At 45.3% G+C, this 23,957-nt stretch overlaps 1 protein-coding gene across 9 annotated transcripts in view; it reads left to right on the forward strand.

The window, feature by feature from the left end:
* The first annotated feature begins 314 nt into the window (after positions 1-314).
* The window catches only part of LIMCH1 (LIM and calponin homology domains 1), a 326,420-nt gene continuing 302,777 nt past the window's right edge, over positions 315-23,957 (forward strand). For 2 of the 9 annotated variants that reach the window (XM_059721671.1, XM_059721672.1), the window contains exon 1: positions 324-625. In XM_059721671.1, the coding sequence (XP_059577654.1) occupies positions 530-625 (96 nt within the window). In that variant the 5' untranslated portion in view covers positions 324-529. Of the gene's footprint in view, positions 626-23,957 lie in introns of all 9 variants that reach the window. The other 7 variants (XM_059721669.1, XM_059721670.1, XM_014594935.3 and 4 more) reach the window with 5 other exon arrangements.

Here is a 23,957-nt window from a genome sequence, read left to right on the forward strand (position 1 = left end):
AGATGGAAGAGAATTACGGGGGGGGATTTCCAGGAGGACAACTGCTCTCTGGCAGTTTGCTAGGGCTGTCCCTGCTGCTTCCTGGGCCTGAGGTCAGGGCTGCATGCACCCCCTTCAGCCAGAGGGATCCAGCGCAGCAGAGGGCAAGGCCGGGTGGCTGCTTCCCTGTGCCAGGCGCTTCCTCCGCGGCGGAACCGGTGCCTCGGCCGCACCTGGGCTGTGCTGAGCGGAGCATCCCCGGTGCCCGGGCCCAGCGCCCCGCCCCGCCCCGCCCCGCCCGGTGCATAATGAGGCATGTGATCGCTGCTGCGGGCGCTGCTGCTGGTGGCGGCGGCCTGGGCACTTGCACGGGTTGGCTGCAAAGCGGCTTCGCGGCTCCGCGGTATTTTTAGGCAGTGGCGGGGGCGGGGCGGCATTGAGCCCGGCTCCCGGCGGCCCAGACACCCGCGCTCTCCCCCCGGAGCGGAGCGGAGCGGAGTGGCGGCGGCGGCCCTGGCTCCGCGCGCCGAGAGCCCCGCGGGGGTCGGCCATGGCCAGTCCCAGCGCGGGGCAGCAGGACGGGCCGCCCCTGCAGGACGCCGTGCAGCCCGAGCCCGCCCTGGCCGAGGCTCGGCGCTGGATCGAGGTGAGCGCGCCGGGGACGGGCGGGTCGCGGGAGCTGCAGCAGTCCAGTCACGCCGGGCCGGGGAGCAGGCACCGCGCGCCTCCCGCCATCTGCTGCGGCGGCTGCGGATTAACCGGGGCGGGAATCCTCCCTTCCCCCTGCAATCGCTTCATCTCATCCCCCCCGAGACTGCAGCGAAGCAGCTGTCGTGAACCAGGGGCTGTGTGTGTGCAGTGTGTGTGTGATGGGGGGTGTCTTTTTCAGTCGTGAACAGGGGTGTGCGCGCCAGGGGTTGTATGGCGTGTGGGAGGTATGGGGGGGTGGGTGGGGGGTGTTTTTCAAGGCTAGATCATTTCTAACTAGGACTGTTAAACGATTAACAAATTTGATCACAATTGGTTGTACAATTAAAAAAAAAATGAGTCGCAGTGCATTGCAATTTTAATTGCACAGCTAGAAACTCAAAATTATGCACAGAAAAACAAAGTTATGCAAAATGATGTGGGTACTTTGTATGGGGCTGGGGGGGGTGTGTGTGTGGGGAGTTTTGTGAAGGTGCTGGGGGCTGGGGAGGGTGGAGCCAGGGGAGGGGGGTTCCTGCACACTGTGGGAGGATGCGGGGTACTGTGGGTTAGGAGTGAGCAGGGCTGTGGGGGGGCCATAGCTTGGGAGTGAGGGGTGGGCAGGCAGACAGACGCGCACCACCCAGCAGGTAAGTGTGTGAGGGGGTAGAGCTGTGAGGGAGGGAAGAGGCATTGCGGGGGCAGATCGAGGCCCCCATGGTGAGGAAGGGAGTGGGGCAGGGGCTGGAGTGAACGGGGTCCCAGGGCTGGGGTGGAGCATGGGATGGAGCTGCAGGGGCCTGGTTCATGGGCGTGGGGGCTTCCACTGCTGCACACACCCCAGGGGAGGCATGGGGGCATGTGCCCCCTGGACCTATGCACAGGCTGGACGCAGGGTGCCACTGCACACTGGGCTTTATATCCCGCTGCCACGGCCCCAGGAGCCATGTGATGCCATGCTGTGCCTTCCGCTGCCAGGCAGGCAGGTGCTGCGGCGCAGCCAGCGTGCGGCTCCTGGGGCAAAGACAGCAGGGCACAGAGCCCCAGCCTGTAGCAAGCTTGTGTAGCTCTACCACCGGGCAGGTATCCTCCCTACCAATGTCTTTGGTTTGGGCCTTCGGTTACTCCCCAAATCCAGGCAAGCATCCTATGTGCAAGCCCCAGGCCCAGAGGCCTTGAGGTTCAGATGCCCTGTGTCTCCCTTGTTCTGAGCCAAAAGGCTTCTGGGTGCTGAAAGAGGAAAGGAACTAGTAAGTGACTTGCAATTTCTCTCATTTGAACCCAGGGCACTTGGCTTGCTAACAGTACAGCCAGAAGGGTTGCAAAATGCATCCTGGGGGATTTACCTTGTGGGTCATGACTCAGTGGTACTTCCTATGTTAACATGTCCTTTGAAAAAGAGCTTCCATTTCAGACGTGAGGAGGGAAGTGGTTCCCCCTCTCCTGTGCTATTCTGGTTCGTGTGTGTCGGGACCTGGTGGCCATGGCTATGAATGGTTTGTGGGAGTAGCACTTTCATGGTGTGGAAGACTAGGGGGTGTGGAGGCTAGGGAGTGTTCTGGGTGGAGGGAGATGAAGATTATTGTGTGGGTGATTTACTGTACTTCTTAAATTAGTTTCGTCTAAGGATGAAAGAACTTTCTGTATCATTGCTACAGTTTCCTGCATTGATAGCTGTTATGAGTTAATGAAAGAAATTTGGTCTTGCTCCACTGACAGACCTTTTGATATTCCATTCTGAATCATGGGGCCAAAGCCCACCAAGTAGCCTCCCCTGGTGAAGGGGGCCACTAAGGGCATATCACTGATTATGTGGGACAGTGAAAAGACAAAACAGGGATGGGAGTGATGGTCGTTGGTTCAAAATGAGTGCACCAAGGGGGAACATGGAGCAGAGCACACTAGATTGTTCTATAGTCGGGCCTATTTGCTGCACCATAAAATTATGGGCTTAGGCAAATTATGAAATACTGTAGGGCTCCCTTAGTAAGAGAGGCCACTGGGGACGACACATCAACTGATTTCTTGAGACAAATAATAAGAAAACAGGAAGAGGAATGAGGTCACAGGTTAATAATGTTCTACTGATGGGACAAGGGGGGGGCTTCCCCCCCAATATAGCCAGTGTCCTCTCATGTTATATTACGTAAAGATGTTGTACATCCAGACTGTTGTTTAGTAGTTAAATATTCCCACATGTAACAGTAGACTTTGCGCTAAATAGTCATTAATCTCATCTCTAGCACAGAGCACACATGAAGACTATCATGGTTTGTACTAGTGCTTCCTTGAACTGCAAATTTCTAAATTTCAACTGTAGCAGCTCTGAATAAATCACTCTAGTTTATATTCTCTTACAGTTGGGAAAATCATGTTTGTAACATTTCAAAACAAATGTATAAAAAGCGACATTTTAAGCTCTGAGGGATACATCAGAAAGATCAATTAGAAACTGATGACACATGAAGAGTAATTTTTTTCACTGATACTAAATAAAATTGCGATGTCTTGAATAAAACTGCATTGATGTAGAATCATTGCCAATGAGGGGGTGGGGGTGTGTGCCATTTCTTAAGGCAAAATGCAAGAGGTCCAGAGACAGGAAAATACATGAAATGAAAACAGTAAGAAATGTGAAAGTCATCTGTATTGGGAGATGAAAAAAGTAGTTTCAAAGAGAAGGCCAGCTAAAGGGGGGACATGGTAGAGGTATATAAAATCTGGACAAGATAAATTTTAAATGCTCTGATATGCTCTTCCTTATAGTACAAGGAACAAAAGATGCAAAATGTTATGCTAAAGCTAATGAGAGAAAATATTACTGTTCTTACACAGTGCATAAGTGGCAGCAAGTTCCATTGGTTATCACTGAAGCCAAGCGCCTTGGTGGTTTGTTAGCCACATAAGAGTAACCGGAACATGAACAGTTACTTCACATAGTATCATATTAAGTCTGTGAATCTTTTTACTTAAGAGCATAAACCAGAGGTTGTCAGGAATTAGGAAGAAACTTCCCCAAGAGCAGTATATTTCACTGTTTACGTTATAGAGATTTCCTTGTCCTTCCCTGAGCATCTGGTACTGGACTAGATGGACTTCTGGTCTGAATGGTAATATAGAAATTACCTTCCTGAAACTCCCTTAACTCCTTATGCTCTGGTGTTGGATGTATAAGTATAGTACCTTACATGTGACATACAAAGAATGCTCACTCTCTTCCCTTTCTTCTTGGCACCTTGGTATGACTGATTTGGCATGTGATGATGTATGTCTATGTTAATAATACTGCACTTCATGTTGTCATGACCCAAAGGGTATGATTTTGTGTGCGCTTCGGCACTGCAGAATTATTTCCCGCCACGTGGAGCTTTCTTTGCACGGTGCAATTCTCAGTTGCATAGAGAAAACCCTGGTGCAACGGAGTTCCCGCCACCCGTGTGTAAATTTGTTTCCCACTATTGGCTGTTTCTAAATTATTTCCACGTGGCGGGTAGCGATTGGCTTGCAAGCTGTATAAGAAGCTTGAGCGGTTTCCGCCCAAGTTGGAGGACTTCACATCCACCTCGTGAAGAACTCTAAGCGCGCTGTGGAGCCTAACAAACTCCGTGTGTGCCTTAGAGGAGGATACAGGGGCCTGATCAACCTCTAGCCTCTCCCTGTTGCCGCACGATCCCTCAACGTACCCTACCCTGCGCGCTCGTGGAGAGTCACCTTTCGGACTCTCGTTTTGGTTGTTCCACGGAGCCTAGCAAACTCCGTGAGTGTGTATCCAGAGCTCTGTTCGTGTTTGTTTTGTGGAGCCTAGCAAACTCTACGTGTGGTTTTTGTAACTGCAACTCAAGAAAGTTTTCCTGCCTGCACCGCGACCATCTACGGTGTAAGTAAAATAATCTTTAATCAACCTCTACGCGTCAGTGCCTAATTCTAGTTTGCCGTGCCGACCTTTTCCCCGGCCCATGTGCCCGGGCTGCTGGCCACAGCCCCTCGGCCCCAACACATGTGAATGTGAAACTGCAGAGTTAGCCACTCTTCTTTTTTGATATAGGAAATGTTTTGGGAGTATAGAAATTTCCATATTTTACCAGTGGTCCCTCCAATCTGGCACTTGTGCCCAACAGTGGCTAATCTCTGAAGCACAAACTTTAATATCTCTTTAAAAAATGTTGTTAACATTGACTCTTGTAACTCTGGATATTTTGGGCTGAACAAAGTGAGGCCCTCGCTGCACTCAAGCAGATGGCACTTGCCAATAAGTTTTGAATGCTGTGTCTGTTCCATTTCAAAATGTCAGGGAATGTTCATCAGTGGACAGAGCTTTACAGATCTTGGGAAGATCAGGGATGCTTTGAGTCCTTAGTGATTTGTTTAACGACGCAGCTGCTTAACCAGGTCTGTAATGGTATTTAGATCAAAGAACTGAGCAATGGCACCCATTAACATTTGAAACCTATGACCTGCTGGCTGCTTGTTATGTATGCCTCTTTACTTGAGTACTGTCATAGCCCGTGTTACTGAGGTGTCTTAGCTTCTTAAATTGCCTCATTCCTCATTTCTCTTCCACTAAGGAGATATATAGCTGTTCCACTAGGGCCTATCCTTATTTGAGAAAAGGGGAACTGAGAGAAGCTAAGGGCTTGATCTGCTAAAAGGACTTCGGAGTCTTCAGTTTTACCTAAGGCAAAGAATAGGCTCCTTTCCCACCTGGCACCTCAGTCATTTTTGTCAGTAAGTTCTCTTGGGCCCTTGAGTTCTGCTTTTGTACATAACCAGAATTGCCCCTGTCTTGTCAGGCCTCTAAAGCTTGGTGTTTGTCTTAATCCCATATCTGATAGAGGGGAGAGCGCCTAATTTGAGGATACCAGTTCATTTTCCTGAAGAGACTTGATTCAGCAAACGCGCTGAGAGCATGCCTGATGCACACAAGTAGGATTGTGTTTGACAAAACACACAGCTGCAGCTGCCACTTTTATCCTGCAATGGGGGTGCTATCTTTTAGAACTTAGTTGAGTGATTCTTAACTGGATATGGGGTGACACAAGATCCAATTAAGGGTTTTGCACCATTGGTCCCTGGCTGAGGAGGTGAAAGCTCTCTTCTCTCAGGCCAGTGTCCTGTGTCTGCCCCAGCTACTTGGTGATGCCTGTAGCTGTACTCTGGGGCTGCTGCTGCCCTCCCCTGCCCCCTGGTAGCTGTGTCTTAGCTGTCCCCACACTCCCAACAGTGTGTTCTACTGTGGGCAGGTGTGGGGTTGGAGCTGGAAAGCCCAGCTCATCCTCTCTGCAACTCCCACACTCCTAGGACTAGCAAGAAGGGCCACAGGATGATCCCTAGTTTGTGAGACTGTTGGAGCAGCCTCGATGGTAGGGGTGAGTAGGGGCAGACACTGGAAGGGGCATGACCAGGGTCAGATCCTGCTCCTGTTGCCCTCACCTGGCACTAGTGGCTCTATCCTTTTTAGCCTCAAGGAACTGCTCTGTATCCTTTCTGAATTTAGATTGTAGCTCAGTGATTCTCAATAGAGGTACCACAACATTCAGAAAAGTAATGGAGGGGTTGAGAATGACTGCCCTAGCCTAGGAATTAGAGCACTTGCTCAGCATGTGGAAGACCTAGGTTCAGTTCCTTTCTTGTGAGGGGAGTCATCCCTGCTCCTCTCATCTTCTTAAGGAGTGCTATGCCACCTATCTATAAGTTAATTAAGGGTTGGTAGGGTACTCTTGCCCCTCCCTTTGTCTCTTATGCAGAAAAGAGTTCAAGATTCTTGGAGCAAGAGGGAGAGCATGACTCCATCTCAATGGTTAGGACAGTTGCCTGGTAAGAGGGAACCCTAGGTTCCCAGAACTGTTCCTATATTTTTGTGGTTCAATTCTTCATTGCACAAGAGAGTATTCCACATGATGGTAGGTAGACTTAGTGAGCTTGGAGCAGTGAAGAAGATAGTGAATTTAAATTGTATAGATTTTCTGATTGGATCAGGAATTTGTTTCAGATGAAACCATAATCTAGTCATGTGTTAGTTCCATATAAGTATCAACACTCACCACAGTGTAATTGTAATCCACTGTTGTTGTCTTAGTTTAGCTGGGCATGCACTTTTTAGCCTGAGAAAGCATTACAACTAACAAAGTGGGCCATATTAGTAGCACTGAGAAGACTTAAAATAAAGACACCAGAAGAAAAGTCCTATGACAGCTCCATCAGGCTACATTATTAAAGGTACAGTATCTCATTTCGACTAATGCATCTCAGTTTCACTGAAAGAACATATCAGTCGTGCAGAGCATAATGGGCAACTACAGCAAAATAGCAAATCTCATTTAATCTAGTAGTCTCTAATTTTAAAATGTTAGTGCTCCTTACCATGCTGAGTCTTTAAATTAAAATAGCTGATGGCTATAAAGAATATCTGTAAAAGCAGAGTTATTTATTCCACAAAGATTCATAAGAAGATAATACACCAGTTCTAAGTATAAGCTTACTGCTGTATCTCCTAGGGGCATTGTTATCTTGGAATCGTACCTCCTTAGGCTTGCCTCATTATTATGCCATAACCTCATTGTTGGGGCTTTGTTCAATTCGAATGTCTTTCCCATAGACTTGCACTCCTTAGAAACTTTGCAACCTGATAAAAATACTTCCTTTATGGTTGCATAGTAATAATAAACAAATCATGTTTTGTTTTTTTTCTCCTCCACATTCAACATTAAAGTTTGTTGTTCCCTAGGGATGTGTATTAACTAAAAAGCAATAATTCTTAATAAGGCCCTTCTCTTCTCTCCCTCTGAACATGTACTCCCTTAGAGAGAATGTTTGATAACAAGACATTTCCCAGGCTGGGGTTTTGTCAGGTGGAGCCTAATGGGGTGCTGGACAAACAAGCTGGTTTGGTAAGACCACTTTACTGAATTGGCACAAGTTTAAGTTTATAATAGAAATAACCTTTTGGAGGAGGTTTATGAAGGGAGGGGAGCACATTGGCTTACTTGGGATGTTCCTACAACTGGGCCTGTGGTAGATTAGGGTGCTTTTGGTGTTTTTAGGCAGTATGCCTTGTAGTGATGTGACAGGGTTGACTGTGTAGCTTAGAAATAGGTTAAACAAGGACTTGGATGGGATTATTTGGGTAGGGAGGATCCTAATTCAAGCAGAGGGTTGGACCAGGGCGTTGGATCTGGAGGTCCCTTCCATCCTTACTTTTCTGTTATTCTATGAAATGGTGATAAGTGTGACTACTGACAGCATTAAAGTAAAATTTAATATTACTTGTGAAGTACTAAGGGAGTACTGAATGCAAAGGTTTGCAGGAACCTATGAATTCCGTGCGACTTTCTTGCAGCAATTGTGTGGTATACCACCTAGCGTATGATAATGCATAGTGCTCTGAAGCTGAAGAGACTGCGAAAATGGGACTTGAGAGGAGGAAGTCGGGGACAAAAACCTGATTACTATGTCAAGGAATCTCAACTAGAAAACCTACTCGAGTGTAGCTGAACTTCTAGAATGCAATGAAAGGCATTCGGGTGTGTTTCAGAAAACTAAAGTGAACTTTAAACATTTTAATTAGCTACAAAAATCACTTGTGATAAGTACACTGAGGTGGTACCTTCTCTTTATTTGAGAGGCACTTGTGGATAAAGTATATTTGTCAATAGATTGAGTACTAGTTTGTCTGCTTAACTGGCTCAGAATTATTGAGCTATTCATGTAGCAGATCTGCAGCCCCATTTCTGCTTCACTTCTCTTTTTCCGCTGTGTTCAAACTTCTCGTTTCACATTGTCTTGAAGGAGATTGTCAGAAAGATCTTTGTGGCAGGACCCTGATCTAGCTGGGTAGCACAGTGTTGCCCCAATCCACATTGAGACCTTTAGTGTTACTGTAGTACAACTGACTTGCCCACTTGCTAAGGAGAGGACAGATCCATCAAACTTTTTTTTGTATGCCTGTAGTTCCAGTGAGGCTAATAACTGCTCATGGGAGCCTGTGAATAAAGTTCTGTTGTATGCAGAGGTCCACACAGTATCACAGCCAAAATAATTAATTAGATCTCAAACAATTCTCACACTATAGTTGGATTAAACTGGTGAATTAACCTCTAGCTTTGGTAGGTTTAAGAACTTCTTTAACTGCATTAGCATAACTTCTTGGTAGGACTTAGCTTGTACGTAGCATTGCACTGACACAGCTGCCCTGCTTCTAGAGCAGGGGCGGGCAATTATTTTGGGCAGAGGGCCGCTTACTGAGTTTTGACAAGCCATTGAGGGCCACATGACAGGCAGCCCAGGGCAGATCAATATTAATTTACTAAATTTTTTTAAGTGCCCTGCGGGCCAGATAGAATGGCCTGGCAGGCTGCATCTGGCCCCCAGGCCACATTTTGCCCACCCCTGCTCTAGAGCTACCACATAAAAAACTAACGTGGTCTACCTCTACAGTGGCTCTTCTGCAGCCCTGCCCCCTGCCAAGTCACAGCAAAGCAATCCTGAGGGTGGAAATAGATCTTGCTTTGCCAGTTGTGCTGCCATAATTTATTTTTTTTTTATGGTGGCACAAATGCTGAGCAAGTAGACCTGGACAACTTTGTTGCCCAACATGAAAGGAAAATCAGTGGCACAACAAAAGGTGCAAATAGACTCTTCCACTTTGTTGCTGCAAACCTTTGTTACCTCTGTGGTAGAAGGGTGCAAGCAGCCTGAGTGGCTTGTGTTCTCCTGCCACCTGGGCAGGTGCTTTGAGGGCTTGAGGGGCCCTGATGTGCCCCCTGGAGGACCTGCCTGCTTTTCCCATTTACAGAGGAGCACCCCAGAATATCTCAGAGTGCCTCTGCATAAGCAGGGAGGTTAGAGGAGAGCTTGTCTGAGTGGGGAAGGGCTTTTTCCTGCTCAGGCAGATCTATGCCCTGGGTCTGGCTGGGTGGGGAAAAGCTCCATTTTCCCCACTAGGGCAGACCCATCCCTGGTGATCACCAGGGACAGGTCTGGCTGGGCAGGGAAAGTGGGGGGATTACTTTGCCCCTTGTCCCACACCATCAAGGGCGGTTCAAAGGACAACATGCATTTCACCCAATGAAGTAGACACACCATGGCACAGGTGATCTGCTTCCTTCAGCAACTTCTGTTCTAGCCTGAAAATGACTCTTTGGAAAAATTGAACAATTGTGACCTATATCTGTTCTTAAATGAGTGTAAATCCAGAAGAAGTGGCTTTAATTTAATTGACGGCAAAATTTCACTCTGTCTTGTCCAGGGCAAAATTAATGACCGCAGACAAGGTGGATGGAATACATCAGGCTATTCAGTGAAGTCCAAAACAAACTTCTTAAAAGCTCTTTCTTAATTCTGACTGTCCCCTTCCTGAATGTTTCTTTTCCTGGTTACTTAGCAACCAACCTGCTCTCCTTTATACATGGAGTTCAATTCCCTGGTCATGAAATCATGCTGTTAAGCCATGTTACAAGTGGTTCTTGGCATGAGGGTTGGGTTGTGGGTGGGCATAATTGGAACAACAATACTATTGATAAAGGACTAATGTCAGGAAGTGGACGACTGAACTGCTAATTGTCTTAAAATGGAATTAATTTGGAGGAAGATAGAGAAGCGTCTTTTCTCTAAGATGTAATAAAATCTCTCATAGTCAGGATTTTCAGCTTCCCCCCACCCCCCTTAACACTGGACCCTAGAATATTACTTTCCTGCAGTCTGGAGAGAGACCCAGCATAGATAGACAGAAACCCAATTCACTCTATTTTGGTAACTTGAACTATGCAAAACTCTTTTTTCCAAGATAAATTAAATTGCTTGTCATCTAGAAATAAAAGTAGGTTGTTGACCAAATAGGGAAGTTCTTGATCTTTGGAAAAAGAATTCAGGGAAAAAAACCCGCTATGTATCTGCCTTTGCAGTTGAGTTCCTCAGGCGGTGTTGAAATTCACAGTCATGGATTTGAAAGTAAGGACTAATGAAGCATATGTGGTGAAATGATCTGAGGTGTTGGTCCATTCTTAGTGAGTAACCCTTGTGATTGTTTATGATCTGTCACAATTGTGAATCTGCAGCCGCATTCATAGCCATGGAACTTCCTGACCCCAGCGATGAGAGGAATTATACTTAGATTGATAGAGAAGCTCAGTCTTATTCACAGTTTGGGAATACTAGGCAATAGGAGCTTCAAGTCCGTTACCCTGAAGGTGACTGAGAATAGCCCTCAGTCAATATGGCGAACCATTGCAAATAAGCAGAAGTGTCTTCTCAGTGTCATAATGGACTAGCATGCTGTTAGACAACAATAGCCGCTTCACATCATTGAAAGCCTTGTTGTGCAGTTTAGTCCATTTCCAGGTGGCATCCGTGTCCAATAGAAGATGTGAAGGCTCGTTGTCTTTTAGAAAAGAATGGTAGAAATTAAGCAGATCCAGGAATGTTTGCAGTTCCTGCTTATTTTAGTGTCAGGGCCTTCTGAATAGCTTTTACCGTTGCATTTGTTGGATGAAATTTGGTGGCATCAGCTCAGAATCCCAGGAACTGCACACTGGTTACTTCAGAAGCACATTTCTCTTTCTTGAGATGTAGGCCAGCATTGGAAATGCAGCCTAACACTTCTTGCAGTTGGACAGTTAAATCTGGCATGGACCCTGTTCTGGTGAGGACATCATCAAAATATGGCATGACTCCCTTAAGACCTACAAGTCAGTCATTCATAAATTTTGGAGAACTCCAGGTACAATGGTTACTCTGAATTGTAGGCGCTTGGCTTGGAAGGCTCCCTTATGAGTGATGATTGTACATCAGCCATTTGGTCATACACAGAGAGTTGCTGATATACTTGGACCAAGTCTAATTTAGCAAAAACCTGGCCTCCAGCGGGAGTGGCAAGGAGCTGGTTTACTGCTGGAATTTGCCATGAGTGTTTCTGCAGTGCTATATTAATGATACGTTTGTGGTCAGCACATAATTAAATACAGTATCACCGTTTTGCTTCATGATGGGAGTAGGGGGGATTTAATAGCGGCCTTCAAATACCCGAAGGGTGCTTCCAAGTTAGATTTAAATTTGCTTCCAAGACGCCTTGTTCCACAAGGCAGTCAATCTCTGCATCAGTTTTTGGACGAAGGGTGAAGGCAACATGATGAGGCTGCTTTTGAATTGTAAGCACAGTTGGATCCATTGTAAATGACAGGCTGGCCCCTTATAAGCACCAAGCTGTTCATCAAGACCTTGCTGAAATCCTGTAGGACATTTTGTAAGGAATCCATCATGAGTTTGTGCATTCCTGTTAATTTGATACCCGGTGTCTTGATCCATTCTCTTCCTAGTACACTTGTTCTCTGACTTTTGGCAATTATTAGGCAGAGGACACCTTGGTCCTGCCCATAGTAGAGGTTGACATAACATGCACCCTTCACATTGATTGTTTGTTTGTTGTAATCTACAAACTTGGCTTTGCAGGGCACAATAAGTAGATGATTTGTAGGCTTTAGTGAATTGTACATCTCATTTGAGATTAAGGTAAATTTGGATCCTGAATCTACCTCCATAGTACAGGGAACACCTTGGAGAATCACTGTTTTGTAGGCTCTTTTTCTGAGGGAACTGGGCGTATTTAGTCTGGAGAAGAGAAGACTGAGGGTGGATTTAATAGCAGCCTTCAACTACCTGAAGGGGGGTTCTGAAGAGGATGGAGCTAGACTGAGCTCAGTGGTGGCAGATGACAGAACAAGGAGCAATGGTCACAAGTTGCAGCAAGGGAAGTTTAGGTTGGATATTAGGAAGAACTTTTTCATTAGGAGGGTAATAAGGCACTGGAATGTGCTACCCAGAGAGATTGTAGAATCTCCATCTTTGGAGGTTATTAAGACCTGGCTAGATAAAGCTTTTGTCTTGGATGATCTAGTGGGGCTGGTCCTGCTTTGAGCAAGGGGTTGGACCAGATGACCTTCTGAGGTCCCTTCCAACTCTAATTTTCTGCGATTCTATACATTGATCCCAACCTTAGAAAAGATCTTACAAAACACAAAGGAGATCTCTGAGATTAACTATGAACTGATGTGTGTGACTGGTGAGAGAAGGTTCCTCAAGAACAAAGCTACTATTTTACTCGAAGTGATTCCAATAAAATGTGGCTTTCTTTTATTTAAAACAAATATTTAAATTGTCCTCCCTTTGAAGAAGTGTGGCATCTTGCAGTGCTGCTTTAGTATGCAGTTTTTGTAGCAGAGATAAAAAGAAATCCTGAATGAGCAGCTCCTTCACAAGTTATTCTTTGGGGCCTTAAAAGTCTTCCTCTCCCCTCTCTGCCCCACTTTCATTCAGTTGCAATTTGTATGCATTTGAAAGGAAATGGGTAAAAAATTGTTGTTCACACTTTTTCTTTGATTTGTTCATATTGTCATAGTGCTGCCCCAGAGGATATACTCATGAGGCAGGACTGTCATGATAAGCACTGTATATACATAGAACTTGTGCTTCTGGAATCACTCAGAAAAAAAACAACTTCCGGGCAACACGTTTCATTGCCCAGTTCTCTATTTTTAGTAGGTAACTTGGGCTGCCTTTTTATTTTTAGGGAGATTTATAGTAAATAACATGGGTAACCTCAGCTCTGAAATATTAATGGTAGTCTAACCGAAGTCATTTTGTACCTTAGTTGACCAATATGAAAATAATTCTGTTCAAAACCATTATAGAAAGGGTACTCACTAGGATGTGCAAGTTTATCAAATGAGAATTCAAATATTAAATCCCCCTTAAATAGTCTTGAACTTACACTAATTTGATTAGAACATTTATAGTCAGTGTAAGGCCGGTTGTACCGGCATAACTTCTTTAATATCTTAGGTTTGTTCTTGTAATGATTGCTGGTGTTATGGATTGCCCCTTGATACAGATGAAGTTGAAATTTAAATTATTGATTATGAATAGCTTTTTGTTTGATTTAAGAGGGAAAAATATATTTTGACTTCAGTATTTGTAGGTTGGGGTTGGGAGAAGGGAAGAACATGAAGTCATCTACTTCCAAAAATAATTAAATTCTTTTGGCCCTTTGGTAACAATAACAAATGAAACCTGAGGTTTGGTGCAGAGTACCAGAGATTACTTTATTTTAAAATTAAACTTGACAAGGTTAAGACTGGCATAATAATAGTACTGTGGCTGGCTGGCTCTAGTAAATTGTTATGGATTCATCGGGAGCTTCATAGGACAGGGAACAGTTATAAGCTGGTAAGAAGAGAGTGATTCTTCAGTTCCCTCTGTTCCGTGTGGAACTGGGGGATCATGACAAAGTAAGAAAGTAGGGGAAAATGCCTTCTGTTAAGCTATATTTTTCTTCTTGTTATCCCTCCCACACTTTCTGCTCCTGTCACATTTCCCCTCCCTATAAACCTTTTGAGACCTACAGAAAAGGAGACATCTTCTGCAAGCTTTGCTGGATGTCCATCAGAAAAAGCTGGAGAAAGCCTAGATGTATAGAGATTGTTCTTCCTCCACCATTCTTCAGAGGATTGCACTAAGTAAAAGAACTGCTCCATCCGTGCCAGAAAATCGTAGATATTTTCTTGGTAGCCTCACACGGGTTGGAAATTCACAGGGACAGCTCTCAACCCTGTTTTCTCTCAAGGCTGAGAGGACTACTGATTACTGTTTTTAAATCTTGTGGATTTATTTGTGAGGCTCTTCAGGAGCCAGGGTTTATGGTGAGAGTGAGCGGCATGAGATAGCCCTCTTACACTTTTGAAGTGTAAAATACATTCTAAGGAGTGGAGGGAGATTGACTGGGTTATGGTCCCCTGGGGCTTTTAAATTGCTGTGACTGTTACAGTGATGAGGAGTATCTGGAAAAAGCTGTTCTCCGAGTATTGTTGATTCATCCATGTCTTCTATGACATTCCTTCGTGTTACCTTCCTGTGGACATGAGAAGGTAGGCAGGAGTGTGTACGTCTCCTGGGCCCTACAGAAGGGGAGCCCAGTTCCTGAGAACTTATTGAAACTTTCAACAATTGGACTCTGTTTCCATGGGGCCTCCAAATTGTACTTAGTTCAAGATTTATAGCCTTCACAGCTGCAGCTATTTGGGTAAACAGAGGTTCTTAACTAATGATTTCAGGAGCTGAACTTAAGAACAGAGCACCGTGAAGACTCAGTAAAATCATGGTGGTTAGCAATGCTGGGTTTGCAGCTTTCCTATACAAAAGGGTTGGTGGGGGTATCAATGGCAGGGGTACTTTCCGTCCAGAGGAGGCACTTCCTTTCTGTGGATGCCTTAAAGCCTTTGTCACTTTTTTGGGTCGGGAGGAAGAGAACCCCTCTTCAGTAGACCTTAGGACTTCTTTAATGACGCCTAAACAGAATGCATTTTGAAGGTGAAGTAACAGTTGCAGACACATGGCAGTGTTACAGAGTAACTGCATTACAAGAATGCTGGAGATTTAAAACAAACTACTCTTCTCCCTGCAAATGGAAAGTCAGGAACTTAAACTTTCTAGCTAGACCTCTTAGCTTTTATCAAAAAAAGCCCGAGAAGCAAAATTCTTATTTTTCTATTTATTATTATCCTCCTCCTGTTATACAACAATCTTTTGAGCAGAATCTGCAAGACTGTAGTGAACCTGGACAGAGATTAGAAGTAATTCATTGTGTATTTTTCCATTAAGAAATTCACATAACTTAGTTTGTGTTATGCCATTCATGTTAGAGGGCAGAGGGAGATTTAGGTTTTTTTTTTCTAAAATGGATTTTTTTTAAATGTACTCCTTTACTTCCATGACTCTTAAACTAACAGGTCAGTTTGGAATGGTGACAATGTTTGGTTTCAAAATTCCTTAAGATTTGACTTATTTTAACGTCTTTCTAAATATTTGACTGCAAAGTCATACCTGTGTGGATATCTAGGTTCTACATGTCTTACACCTGAGATAGGAGAGAGACAGGGGAAGAGTTGTTATTCCTGTCTTGGATTTTTACCATCCACAGAGAGAAACAGTGATTGTTTATTAAAAATAATTTCAGTGGTCTGAGTTAATAAAGGCATTAATGTTTGGCAGAAGGCTCTAAAATGTTTCATTTTTCTTAAGTCAGATAACCTTAAAAGTTGTTCATTTTTTTTTTTAATCTTCTGTTTTCAAGTGCTGTTTTTATTTAAATAATAAAAAACAGCCATGAGATCAGCAAAATCCTTCTATTTGGCAGTGAGCTGTTTTATTATGACTCTTGTAATTTTTGTAAGGGTTTGGGGGGGACTGACTCTTCTCTGTCATAATCCCATTGGCAAGCATGTCATAGTTCCAGGAACTGAATCCAGAAAGCCTTACTCGCTAAATTTATTTTTGTTCATGTGTAATTACTCTTATTCCATTCAATAGGATAACTTGTATGGGTAAAATGCTGCAAGATCAGATTTTTGATGTTTTCCTGAAGTCCAGAAGTATAGTTGTGAATACAAAAGTGAAATCCTCAGTTTACCAAAGTAATGTATGATACTAGGAGTTCTGTATGTTGTAACAATATTTTTCCTCTTCAAAGAATATAGCCAAAAAGATTATAGTGAGAGGGTTCTGAAATTGTGTTTCAGAAATTCAATAAAAATTCTGATTTTATAAAAGTGTGTTCTGCCAGTATTTTGATTCATAAAAGATATTAAAGAGAAAAAAGCTGTTTCCCAGGAAGATGGCTTGTTACAAGATGGGCAGAAGGTCAGGATTAATTGGTCACAAAGGTGAGTCTAACACAACTAGGAAGAAGTTTTAAATTTTATGAAAAACCCTCCCAAAAATTAGTCTTTGGAATCTTTACAAGAAAAATGGCATAAATGAAGGAAGCTAAAGCAATTTAAGGAAAATTTATTTAAAAAAAAAAAATCTTTGCTTTTAAAACAGAAAGGGGAAAAAAACAACTATCTCTTCATCAGAGGCCTACAGAATTTCATGCTTGCTGTGTATGTTTGCTTTTGGTTTTTGTTTTTCCTTTCTACCTGTTTATCCTGGAGTTGTACAGCTTCATCCACCTCCACTTTTGTAGTTGTCCTTTCATGCAGATACTGTGACCACTTTCTGCCTGGATGTTTAGTTTTCAGCTATAGGGCTCTTAGCAAGGAGACTTGGTACTGAAATTACAACCCTCACATTGCTTCTACTGGAAGCACTAGGTCTAGGGAATGCTCAGATCTCAGTCTTAGAACTGTCCAGGCATGCAGGGCACTTCTAAAAGTGGATGTAGCGGCTGTTCCGCAGTAATTCTTGGCATTCAGTGTCCCAGATTTGGCACACCACAGCTGGGTAGCTCAGATGTCCCTTCTGAGGAGACGTGCGTGGAGAGAACAGGGTGTTAAAAATAAAATTGTTTGAGCTTAGTCACAAGTGACTGTGCCAAGTAATTCTCTGTCCCCCTATCTCCCCACATCTCCTTTTATAATGTTAATATATCCCTGGAATCAGTCTTTGAGGTGCATGTTTATGGTAGGGTGTCTTGAGACAAACATGTAGCTGGATATATTGCACCTCTGTGCTTGGGCCTGAGGTACACATAGGATATTAAAGTCTAGTTTTTTTTTACTTAAGTCGGAAATTGTCCCTTGTGTATTTCTGTAAAGAAAAACAAAACAAAACGTTTTGTTCGTCACTTTATTCACACCAGTTTGCATCTTCTAAAGAGGAAAAAGTAGACAACTGTTCTGGATGCAGCTTTTCAATAACAATGAAAAATGAGGGACTAGCAATGAGATGATGTTAAATTTGATTTCTAGTTATCTAGGATTTTATCCATCAGTTCCCATTCTCAATAGCTTTACTGGTCTCTTTTTTTTTTCCAGTAGATTCTCGTTAGCACCAATATTGGTGCCCTGGTGCTGTGTTGCTCCTTTGTGGCTGTGTCTGTTATAAAAAGTATCATCTGACAAACAGCCTGTTTTTTCTCGCTAATACAGTACATAAACAGCTACAGTGTGCACTACATTCTCTCCTTCTTAATTTAATTTGTAATGATTTTAATAGAGACAATATGTGTTTGTAATAATGCAGAGTATGGGGTTTTTTTTGCTATCCAGTATTATTGTTATATGTGTGCTTGCTCTGGTGTATTAGTTTTAAGTCTTCTGAGAGCTGAAAAACATTTTTGGGGGTGTACACACAAACCCTATCAAAGGAGCTGTATTGATTTGAGTGCCCACTATGCAGTGCACTCTACAGTAGGTATCAACTTGTAAATTAATTAAAAAATGTTAAACTCACTTATTGCAGGTGAAAGGACTTGATCAATTTGCTCTGCTGTTTCGCAGTCATAATTTTGGAGACTGTGAAATGTGCTGAACTGTATTCAAAGCCTTCAATACATCTGGGGGTATTTTTTTGGAGGTGGAACGTCATCAAAATTATTCTGACCCTCTTCATTCCCTCATTCCCTTGATGATGTACTGTGGTATTTTACTGTTATTTTTTTTCCCTTCCAGTTTCTTTATTTGGCTTTGCCACAGGTGTAGCTCTCAGATTATGAATACCTGTAACCATTTAGACTGGTTTAAACGTGAAATAGACCGACATACAAGCCTGTTTAAACGGGTTTAAAGCTTTCTGGAAAGCTTTGAAAGCGTAAAAATCAAGTACTGTTTTAAACTGGTTCACAGTCCAGTATTGTGTGGGCACCAGCAAGTATTCTGTGATGTGGGTCTGATTGGTCATCCAGCCATCCCACACTGCACTGCTTTTCACCTTCCCACTGCTACAATTGGCTGCTCTGGTATGCAGCCAGAACAATACTCCCCTCCTCTGCTTTTCCCCCCGCTTTAGTTGGCACTTTTTAAAAAGGCTCCCTTGCACTGTTTATTCAGTAACAGCTACCTTTCTAACAATCAATTGTGTCCTCTCCCCCTGCTCAACTGCAGCCCTTTCTTGTGCCCTCCCTACCCCTAGAAACTCAAAAGCTTGGTCCAGGAACTCTTTTATTCATGCAAAAACACTGCACGTTTCAGTCAGTTACAGGGTACTGAAGTTTATTGAACTCATAAATCAGAAAAGTGAGAGAGCCTCCCTGGAATACCCAAAATTTGGGTGCAAACACTCCTCTCTTTCCCTCCCCTGCATTTGCTTACTACAAGGCATGGTGGGTTGGGTGATCACTACCATCCCCTGATGTTGGAGCCACAATGCTGCACACATAATTGTGAAGTGGTTCCCAGACGTTTGGGAATGTTGTCTGTCTGCACCCCCAGTAATTCCTCATCCATTGCCTCTCCAGATGTGACCAGCTACAGCAGCTACAAAGCCCTGTTTTTGTTATGTTGTTAAGAAGCGGAACGTCATTCAGGGGATCATCAGACTCCTCCATACCCTTGTTTTGATTCTTTCCTCTCCCCCTTCCCTCACCCCTCTCCCCTGGCATAACACATTTACTCTTGTCTTGAAACACTTGGAAATATGTATTTAGCTTTATGTCTTGCCAGGCCTTATCAAGATGAACATAGTCAAGGAAACATAGATTACAGAACTGTCTGAATATCTGCATTGGAATCTGTGTCAAGAGCAGCCATAATTTTGTTTGTGATCTTTGATCCACAATGGCTTTTGTGTTCTATATCACACCCTGGTCCATAGGTTGCATCAAAGACTTAGGGAAGGGTTTGAGGGGTGGAGGGAGGAGAAGAGGTGGAAGGACTTTTTCTCATACGTTCAGCACTAGTTTCTGAGAGTACATAGACAAGCCATGCAGTGAGAGTAATATGGCTCTGGATGCTAAGCTGATGATTCCACTTTTTCAGCCAGTTCATAAACAGGTCAGCTGTCAGCCAGGCATGTGCTGAACTGTCATAATTAAAGGGTAGCTTAGTAATGTCCTACAGAAATCATTTAGCACCCTTTTGACTTCCTGAACATGGACAGCGGGTGTTTGTCACTCCCACCCATGTTAGTACAGTTACCCCATCTTTTTGGCTTGGTGAAAGTCCTGTTTCATCTGTATTGTCGATTTGTCAGCTGGGGAAAAATTTCCAGGACTGAGGAAGTCTCACTGTCATTGCTCAGCTGCTGGATTTCTGCTGGCATTTTTTCTCTCTCCATGTTTATCAAGTGACGTTGAAGCATTTCTTCCATCTTGGAAATTGAGACTGTCCAACTGATGCTCTGCAGGTCACATCTGGCCCATGAGGGGTTGGCTTGAGGTCCCCTTGGGCTCCTGCCCAGCTGCCATTGCCCTCACTGCTCCAGCAGGTCTTGCCCCAGAGGTAGGCCTGGTGAGCTCACTGCCCACATGACAGTGCCATTGAGGGACTCGCATTGCTTGCACAGGGGTGGCGAGGGGGACGGGGTAAATTGCCTGCATGGTGGTAGCAGCAGGGGGCTTATAAGGCAGGCGGAGAGGAGAAAGTAGGCTCGTGTGGCAGGGGGGAGTTTGCCCAGGCAGTGGGGGTGCTTGTATGGCAGCAGTGGTGTTGGGGATTGCACTGCTTGCATGATTGCAGCTTGGGGAGGGGGAGTTGCACTTGGCAGTAGTCCTGGGGAAGCCATGTGGCCTGCTTGTCATGTAGCCTGTGCAGCGTACAGCTTAGGTTATATAACCTGTGCAGCATGCTGCCTTCAGCCTCTGAAGTTGGATGGCCTTGTTGTAAACCATTATTTGCCTTAAAATCATACCATCCAGCTGAAATGGCAAGCTGAAGAGCCTTTTCCTTGACTGCATGTCCAGGAAGCACTGCTCCCTGTGCCACTTCTTACCATACCATATAGCAGAGCTTTGTCAACATGAGAGGCTTTTTCATGTATCGATAATAACTCTTCTCCAGCCCGTTTTCAGTCAGCCAAAACATTACCCATCTTTCTTAGGTTCTCTGTACACCTGACCTATGCAATTCCTACTTGCCTGCAGATTGGTTTTGATTAACTTTTAGGAGTCTGAAAATCTCCACTTTTCCTTTGTGAGCAACTTCTTGGCATTTTGTATGTTTGACCCCTGAGCCCCCCTCTTTTTTCCCCCCCCCAATAAAAAAAATTACTCCGTGATCTGACAAAAGCCTGATGAGGCTGAATTGATTTAATCTTCACAGGTTAGTCGAAGTTGCGAAGGTTGAACCGATAAGCAAGTGAACAGACATTCCCTTTCAATTCTGGAAACACAGCCACATGACTGCATTGGTCCAGGCCAGAAGTCAGGGGGTGTTGGAGCATGCCTCCCTGCTCACCTGGAGCAGGCAACTTGGGCCAAAGCTAGCCTGCCTGCCTTGCAAGGAGGGGTGGGGGTTGTGGGGGAGGTGCAAAGCATCCTGGGCTGCTGAGGGGCTGTGAGTTAACTTGATTCTGGAGGGAATCTGGGACAGAAGCTTAATAAATCAAACAGTTAAGTCTGATTACTACATCCATCCAGGTTTATCTTAAACCTATTTCAGCCATTTTGAAAGCAATTTCTATGCACTAAATTCTGTTGTTATAGATTTGAAACGTTTTTCCATCACTTATACCAGTTTATATGTAATTTCTGTTCCTAGCCAGGAAGGCAGGAGAAAGTGACTGTGTGCTGTCTGCCTTTAACAAACGTTGCTGTAAGTGACAGCTATGTTGCTGTTACCAGGTAGATAATATAGAATAGGAAGAATGTTCCCAGGAGAAATGTTGTTAGTGAATTGGTGTTGTTCTTACAACATGATGCTGCTCTTTACTGTCCCTAATAGTAGGCTTTATTTTCATCTTTCAGTTATAGTATGTTTTTAATCTACATTTGGTGAAGGTTGAATTTTGTATCTATGTGACTTTTCTCCAATATTTGGTAATTCCATTTTTAAGTTATAGCAGAGTTCTCAGATGGTGTTATATCAAACACAATTTAATTCCTGGAAAGAAAGAACAGTAAATATATTGGTAGTTTATGTTTTTCCTTTTCCTTTGAGGGTTATATATTTTACAAATGAATTGTCAACATGTGGGTAGAACAGTCTTTTTCAGCTTCCTATATAAAGGCCTCTGAAATTAGCAGATACAAGCAAATTTCTTAGAAATAGTACATAATCTTAAACTCATTTAAAAGGTTCTGTGTTGTTCTTCCTTTCAGTCTGTCCAAGTGTGTCTCTACTAATAGCATAAACTTTCATGTGGGTGGTCTCTTTGCACTGAGGGTGTAGAAGAGATCCCAGAACCATCATTCCCAATTCCTTTTACTTGATTCAGTGGAAGCTATTCCCATGTACTTTACTGCTGCAGAGATGGAAGAGAGGGAAATAAAAGGGGCAGGGGGTGTGTGGCGGAGCACAGGGTGCTCCTGCCACTTGCAACCAGTGGGTTGCGTAGCCCCGGTGTGAGGGGGCGGTAGTGAGAGGCCCCGGTGGGAAGGGGGCCACCAATGAGGAGCCTGAGAGGGGCGGTACATCGAGCCCGGTAAGGCCAGCACAATGATAGGCCTCAAGGGGGCAGGGTCCTGCGGTAGCAGCCCGAACGGGAGAGTCCCCTCGACTGGCCCATGCTGGGGCCAGGACCAGGATGGTCAAAAGGGCCAGGGGCCCACCGCGAGGGACGCCCAAGAGCCGGGGGCCTGGGGTCCCGACTGGCCTTGAGGTGGGCCAGGGCAAGAGGCTGAAGGTTCCGGGGGAACCACACCCGAGAGGGGAAGATAGCTTCGGGAAGGGAGAGAGCAGGACGGTGAGCCCAGTTGGGAGGACGGTAGTGCGTGGGGCCTATAAGACCGGAGGCTCGAATATGGGGAACCCCAGTGTGAGGGGGCCTCAGAGGGGGCGGTGATTTAAGGAGGGGAGGAGTGTGGCGGAGCACAGGGTGCTCCTGCCACTTTAAGGGCCTGGAGCTGGCAGCCTCCAGGTGCCTGATTAGGGCAGCCATTTTGGGGCCTATATAAACCAGGCAGTTTGGCTGCAGGAGGTCAGGCAGCAACATCTCCTGGCCTTAGGGCTGCTGTGTATGACCCGGAGGTAAGGGGGAGCTGCAAGGGGTTGGCAGGAGGCTCCTGGTCCTGGGCGTGACCTGAAACTGCACCCTGCCAGAAGTGGGTGGTCTGGTGGGGCTCTCAGTGGCGTGGGAGCCCCCAGGAAATGCCAGGCCAGTGATCACCCCGGTGAAAGGCGGGTCGGGGCGCCTTAACCCCTAGCTCCCACCACCACCAGGTGGGTTACCCTAGTGTTTACTGGAGGGCCGAGAGGGCCCATGTGATGAGGGCCAAGAGGGCCCGTGTGTGTGAGGGGCCCAGAGACGGCGGACCCTGAGAGTGGGAGTGATGTGGGCCAGGTGCCGCAGTTGCTCCTAGGAGGAAGGGAGTAGTGGCACGGTGAGGCCCAGTGTTAGTGAGTGGCTAGAGAGACCCAGCCTGAAGGGGAGAGTCCCCTCGACTGGCCCATGCTGGGGTCAGGACCAGTGAGGGTCAAAAGGGCCGGGGGCCCACCGCGTTGGACGCCCAAGAGCCGGGGGCCTGGGGTCCCGACTGGCTTTGAGGTGGGCCAGGGCTAGGTAGCCGAAGGTTCTGGGGGAACCACACCCGAGAGGGGAACAAGGCTTCAGGTGGGTGAGGTAGCCCAGATGACGGCGGAGTGGCCGCCTGAGTAGGGAAGACCATAGTGGGGTTGCATAGAAGATTCTGGGGCCCAGTGTGGGGCCGGTGAGATGTTGAACACCATGATGCCATCTGCGAGGCTTGGGCTGCGGTATTAGGGGAGGTCGGAGCCGCAGAGCGCCCCTGGGCATCGGGGCAGTTGAAGGGCAGCCTCCCTCTTAATTAACCTCCTAATTGAACTCATTATCATCAAAGGCGTGGCGGGCGAGATGAGCGGGCGGTTGCCCATAGACAGGTGGGCGGGCCATGAAGAGCTCGGCCCTGAGTAGGCCTGCTCTCACGGTGACAGGCGGGCGGGCCACAGAGCTCGGCCCCGGGAGGCCCCCTGTCACAGGGTGGAATGAGGTACAGAATACTATAACCCACTGGAATTCCTTGCCTGAAATATTTATTTATTTTTGCAATTTATATGCCACCCTTCACAAGAGAGCCTCTCAGGGTGGCTTACAGCAAAAGAAACAGAACAACTTAAAAGCGTAACTAGAAAAAATAAAACAAGATAAATTAAAAGAGAATAAGTTAGAGCCCCACTAAACAACACCTTGGTTTAGTTTTGGTTGCTAAAGGCTTGTCCAAACAGAAGTCTTGCAGTGCTTCTGAAAGATGTCCAGGCTCAGGCTCTAACTAGATTTAATTCCTCCAGGTGGATCTGTGTGGAAAAAGAGATGCCTCTGGAAAGTCCAGATGGAGAAGTAGGGACCTTAATGGCCCACGTTACTGGTACTGGTAGAGATTCTCTGTTCACACAGGTTGTATGAGCGATGCACTG

This window comes from Alligator mississippiensis, chromosome 2 (assembly GCF_030867095.1).
Source record: "Alligator mississippiensis isolate rAllMis1 chromosome 2, rAllMis1, whole genome shotgun sequence".
NCBI lineage: Eukaryota > Metazoa > Chordata > Crocodylia > Alligatoridae > Alligator > Alligator mississippiensis.